The sequence below is a fragment of the Fukomys damarensis genome, unplaced genomic scaffold, assembly GCF_012274545.1.
Source record: "Fukomys damarensis isolate Sample0158 unplaced genomic scaffold, DMR_v1.0_HiC HiC_scaffold_37, whole genome shotgun sequence".
NCBI lineage: Eukaryota > Metazoa > Chordata > Mammalia > Rodentia > Bathyergidae > Fukomys > Fukomys damarensis.
The window spans coordinates 43,438,163-43,443,615 of NW_022900949.1; the positions used below are offsets into that span (position 1 = coordinate 43,438,163).

The 5,453-nt window shown below is 57.4% G+C and overlaps 1 protein-coding gene across 2 annotated transcripts in view; it reads left to right on the forward strand.

The window, feature by feature from the left end:
- Window positions 1-5,447, forward strand: part of Parp3 (poly(ADP-ribose) polymerase family member 3) — a 6,707-nt gene extending 1,260 nt beyond the window's left edge. The window contains exons 2-11 of one of the 2 annotated variants that reach the window (XM_010625407.2): window positions 626-829; window positions 1,270-1,395; window positions 1,583-1,771; window positions 1,954-2,086; window positions 2,171-2,397; window positions 2,625-2,774; window positions 2,949-3,035; window positions 3,240-3,417; window positions 4,462-4,617; window positions 5,033-5,447. In XM_010625407.2, the coding sequence (XP_010623709.1) occupies window positions 650-829; window positions 1,270-1,395; window positions 1,583-1,771; window positions 1,954-2,086; window positions 2,171-2,397; window positions 2,625-2,774; window positions 2,949-3,035; window positions 3,240-3,417; window positions 4,462-4,617; window positions 5,033-5,202 (1,596 nt within the window). In that variant the 5' untranslated portion in view covers window positions 626-649 and the 3' untranslated portion in view covers window positions 5,203-5,447. Of the gene's footprint in view, window positions 1-59; window positions 830-1,269; window positions 1,396-1,582; window positions 1,772-1,953; window positions 2,087-2,170; window positions 2,398-2,624; window positions 2,775-2,948; window positions 3,036-3,239; window positions 3,418-4,461; window positions 4,618-5,032 lie in introns of those variants that run through there. The other variant, XM_033759518.1, reaches the window with a different exon arrangement.
- Window positions 5,448-5,453: the final 6 nt, after the last annotated feature.

Here is a 5,453-nt window from a genome sequence, read left to right on the forward strand (position 1 = left end):
CCCCCCCCCCCATTTCTGTGTGTCTCAAGGACAGAGTCTCACTGTGTAGTTCAGGCTGGCCTCAAACTCACAGCAGTCCTCCTGCCTCAGCCTCCTGAGTGCTGGGATTACAGGCATTTGCCACCAAGCACGTTCTTGCCTGTCAAGAACTCTTGAATGTTAGGAAGAAGCTCCTGCACCCTGGGTCCCAAGCTGTGGAGGGATAGATGTGGCCCTAAGAGGGCTGCCCCAGCACAACTGCCCACCCTCCCCGATAGCTCCGTGACTCAGCTCGGCAACCATGCTAGCTTCAAGCTTGCTGCCAGGCCAAGAGGAAGTGACCTGGACAGGGTAGGGCCCAGAAGTAGGAGGGAGAGTGTCTCCTTTCACTTTTCCTACCATCTGAGGACACACTGGAGAGCTGGAGAGGACAGGCACCAGCCTCTTCCTTGGCCAGAGTGGACAAACTGGCCAAGTCCTGACCTTGCCCTTGTGACTAGGGGGAGGGATGTAACTGAGGTACAGAGAGGTGGTTCTGGGCCTGGGCTGGAAATGGGGATGGTGTAGGCAGGGAGGAGTAGTGTAAGCCCCCAAAGGGCAAGCCCAAGTGGGCCAAGTGGGTGCTGTGAGTCAAGATGGCCCGCAGGGGCCCCTGTTCCCCAAGACAACCATGGCTCCAAAACGAAAATCTTCAGCGAAGACTGAGAACCCTGAGAAGAAGGGGCGACAGGAGCCAGGGGAGGAGGACAACTTCCATTCCACCGCTGAGGCCCTCAGGGCGGCACCTGCAGAGAAGCGCATAATCCGTGTGGACCCCAACTGTCCACTGAGCAGCAATCCTGGCACCCAGGTGAGCCACATCCACGGGTGGGCCAGAGCCTGCTCCCTCCTAAGGACAGATGCTTGAGCCCCAGTTTAGCTCTGGAGCAAGGCCACGTCTCCCTGAGACCACAAAGGTTAGAGCTGTACCCATGAGGCCCAGGTGGGCCAGCCTCGCCCAGCAGACCCCACCACACCTAAAGACAGTCTCTGACTTCCTCAGTGTCCCCTCAAACAAGCCCTCACAGCACAGCCAACTCCCTCTCGGATTCCCCCACACAGGGCACAGCTGCATCTTCCCAGAACCCCTTAGGCTACATCCTCTCAGGCAGAACCATGACCCCACGAGGTGCAGGACAGGGCCCCTTTGATGCTGCAGAGCTCTCAGACTCCCGTCCCCACCAGACCCTTCTCAGCATACAGCCAGGCATCTGTGCCACCACAGCCTGCCCCGCCTCTGCTTCTGCCCAGGTACACGAAAACTATGACTGCACTCTGAACCAGACCAACATCAGGAGCAACAACAACAAGTTCTATGTCATCCAGCTGCTGGAAGATGGCAGCCACTTCTTCTGCTGGAACCGCTGGGGCCGAGTGGTGAGCATCTCAGCCCGTGCTGCTGCCTCTCCTCTTTCTGCTCAGCAGTATTCCCCAGGTTCTCCAAAAGCCACAGCTGCTCACTGTCGCCCCTTCACCTCCGATCGTTCAGGGGCACAGGGCCTGGCCCGATACAGAGACCAGCAAATGTTCATGGGGGTACAACCCTCATGGCTGTCACTTGCAGGGAGAGGTGGGCCAGTCAAAGATGAACCACTTCACCTGCCTGGAAGATGCAAAGAAGGACTTTGAGAAGAAGTTTCACGACAAGACCAAGAACAAATGGGCAGAACGGGAACACTTTGTGGCCCACCCCGGCAAATACACGCTTATTGAAGTGCAGGGAGAGGCCGAGACCCAGGAAGCTGTGATGAAGGTGAAGAGGCTGAAAGGGGCCTGGGCCAAGGGAGGGGACTGGCTGTTGAGACCCAGCAGATGAGACTCTGCCACTGCCCAGCTGTGCAACCTGTCGGGCTTCTCTTGGTCCAGTGCTGTTCTCTGCCCCAAGTGCTGGTGCTCTGCCCAGCTGCTCTGGTCCACATAGCCTTCTCTCCCCAGGTAGATGGAGGCCCTGCAGGGCCTGTGGTTAGGCAGGTGAGGCCCTGCTCTCTGGACCCTGCCACCCAGAAGCTTATCACCAACATCTTCAGCAAGGAGATGTTCAAGAACGCCATGACCCTCATGAATTTGGGTAAGGTAAAGAACTCTGCAGGGTGTAAGAGCCCCAGGGTGGCAGGGATGTATGGCTGAGCCCCTGTTCTGTCCCCGCCCCCAGATGTGAAGAAGATGCCCCTGGGGAAGTTAAGCAAGCAGCAGATCGCACGGGGCTTTCAGGCCTTGGAGGCACTGGAGGGGGCTCTGAAAGCCTCTGCAGATGGAAACCTGAGCCTGGAGGAGCTGTCCTCCCACTTCTACACCGTCATCCCACACAACTTTGGCCGCAGCCGGCCCCCGCCCATCAACTCCCTCGAGCTTCTGCAGGCCAAGAAGGACATGCTGCTGGTGAGGCTGTCAGCAAGGACACCAAACAGACTGGGCAAGAGATGCGAGGGCCAGGTGGCTGGCTGAGAAGACCCAGACGGATGGACTGCCCTGGGTGGGCTGAGGGATGGGGCCAGGATGGACTGGTGGACAACAGGTGGGGTGGCTGTCCCCACCCACGCAGTCCTGTGGGTGGGGAAGGCTGGAGGTCCAGGGGACAGACAAGCTGGCAGTGCCCATCCTCTTAGGTGCTGGCAGACATTGAGCTGGCCCAGACCCTGCAAGCAGCCAGTGGGGCGGAGGAGAGAGTGGAGGAGGTGCCACACCCACTGGACCGAGACTACCAGCTCCTCAAGTGCCAGCTGCAGCTGCTGGATTCTGGAGCACCCGAGTATAAGGTGGGCTGGGCCTTGCAGAGTGCCGGCTCTTTTCCCTCCTGCTTTGAAAGCTTGGGAGGACTCCTGGCCCTTAGCCTCCTCTCCCTGTGTCTGCACAGTCAAAGGAGAGAGCTGTGGGACTAGGGGGACCTGAGGAGATGAGTACACAAGCCCCCAGCTTCTCCTGTTCCGCAGGTGATACAGACCTACTTAGAACAGACAGGCAGCACCTATAGATGCCCGGCTCTGCAGCATGTTTGGAAAGTAAACCGGGAAGGTGAGGTAAGGGAGATTCCCCAGCAGCCCCCACCCACCCGCACACACACATCAGTACCCTGCATCAGTATCCGCATCAGTACCCTGACCCTTAAGAAAATAACCTTGGCCCATCTGCCCCTTGGTGAGCTGGCTTAGCCATTCTGTCCAGTTTTTGGTCATGCTGTCTGCGAGCTTGCCTCTCCTATTCCCCATTCCTCTCCTGCTCAGGGAGACAGGTTCCAGGCCTACTCCAAGCTCAGGAATCGGAGGCTGCTGTGGCATGGTACCAACGTGGCTGTGGTGGCTGCCATCCTCACCAGTGGGCTTCGCATCATGCCACATTCTGGAGGCCGTGTTGGCAAGGGCATCTACTTCGCCTCAGAGAACAGCAAGTCAGCTAACTATGGTGAGGCAGAGATGGAGGTGCCGAGGTGGAATGGGCCAGTGTTGCCCACTGGAAACTTGTGGGGGTCCTGAGGAGGAAACCACAAAGGGCTGCCGACCACAGTGCTTAGGAGGCATGCTTCCGCTGGGAACCTCAGAGGAAGCTCCTGGTGGTCAGGAATGGCCTCCTGGAGGAAGTGAAGAGTGCACCAGCTGCACCTGCAAGGGGTAGATGAATGAGCTTCAAGGTGAGGGGATGGCACACAGGCAAGGAGGTTGTGGCCGGCCAGGACTTTCAAGCAGGTCCAACCGTTGAAACTCACAGCAGCATCTGGCAGGGCTGGGGTCAGGGGATCCAGGATGGTCAAGGGCGCCTTCCCCAGGGAGGATGGATACCAACTGGACGTGGACCTAGCAGGATCTCAGTGGCTGCAGCTCTGGATAAGTTGGCCGAGGCTGGAAGCTGCAGAGAAGCCAGGCTACTACTCAAGCCCATGGCTGTGGAGTGGGAAGGAAAAGAATTCACGACAGGGGCGTGTGGGAGGTGGGCAGCAAGTAGGAGAGGGTCAAAGGTGTGTCCAGGGACTCCCAAGTTGTAGCCAGGGTACCTGAGTGAAGAGACCTCCCCAGCTCGGCCCTCCTCGCCTAGGCTGACCATATCAATGGAGGCTACCACCAACCCACATATCTAAAAGAACGTGCCCACAGATTCCTCCAAGGACAGACGGGGCTGGAATTCTGGGGTCACCCAAGACCAGGGAAGGAAGAGGAGTCTAAGAAAGAAAGGCTAGGGCGGGCCTCAGGATATCCCTAAGGATACCAGGAGTAAACTCAGCAGGCCCCTCCTCAGGTCTGCTCACCAGGAAGCCATTGCTGACAGTAAGGGTGGCAGAGGATGCAGAGCCAGGGGTTGGGGTGGGGTAGTTGAGACCACAGGATCTAGGTCAAATTGGGCACTTTCCTGAGGCCGGGCAGCAGAGCCAGCAGGGATAGCATTGCTACTGTGACAGTCCTTATCAGGCAGAGGTCTGAGCTGCCTGCCCTACTGAGACCCCGTGTCTTCCAGTTACTGCCATGCGCTGTGGGAACCACCAGGTGGGTTACATGTTCCTGGGCGAGGTGGCCCTGGGGAAAGAACACCACATCACCATGGATGACCCCAGCTTGAAGTGCCCACCCTTTGGCTTCGACAGTGTCATTGCACGAGGACACACAGAGCCTGGTGAGCCCTGGGAAGCTGCACCGGTCTGATAGAGGGAAGGGGGCGATGAGGTAGGGGAGTAGGTCATTTTCAGGGAGGAGGTGAGCAAAGGGGACAATGGAAAAGGACAAAAGAAGGAGCCTTTTTCACTGCAGGCTTTCCCTCTGTCATCCATCAAACATCCACTCCTAATCATCAGAGAGGCCTGAAAAGTGGTGTCACTGACTGAGCACTGACGTATGACTAGGAGTTTCCCAGAGACGAACATGGGAGGAGGTTCAGACAGAAAGTCCAGCCGTGGCACGACTTGGGTGGCAAGGTAGAAAAGAGCAGGCCTTCGCTGTGACAGAAGAGGAGAGTGTGGGGGCAGGACAGAATGGGAAGGCCAGGGACCAGGGACCCCCGGGCCACCCTTAGCCTTTGTTGTGCCTTGCAGATCCTACCCAGGACATTGAGCTGGAGCTGGATGGCCAGCGAGTGGCGGTGCCCCAGGGCCAGCCCATTCCATGCTCAGAATTCAGCAGCTCCCACTTCTCACAGAGTGAGTACCTCATCTATCAGGAGAGCCAGTGTCGCCTACGCTACCTGCTGGAGATTCACCTCTGAGCCGCTATCCTCCTCCGGGTCCTGTGAGGGGCTGGACCAGGATCATTACTCATCCTCACTCTCTCTTACCCCAAATTACCCCTCCTTTCTTCCCCAAGAATATATCTATGCCTGGTGTATAGGAACATCTCTGTAATCCCAGTATTGAGTAGGCTAGGGAAGGAAGATCACTTGGGCCCAGGAGTTAAGGCAAGCCTGGGCAACATAGTGAAAACTGTAGCAAAAAAAAAAAAAAAAAAAAAAAAAAAAAA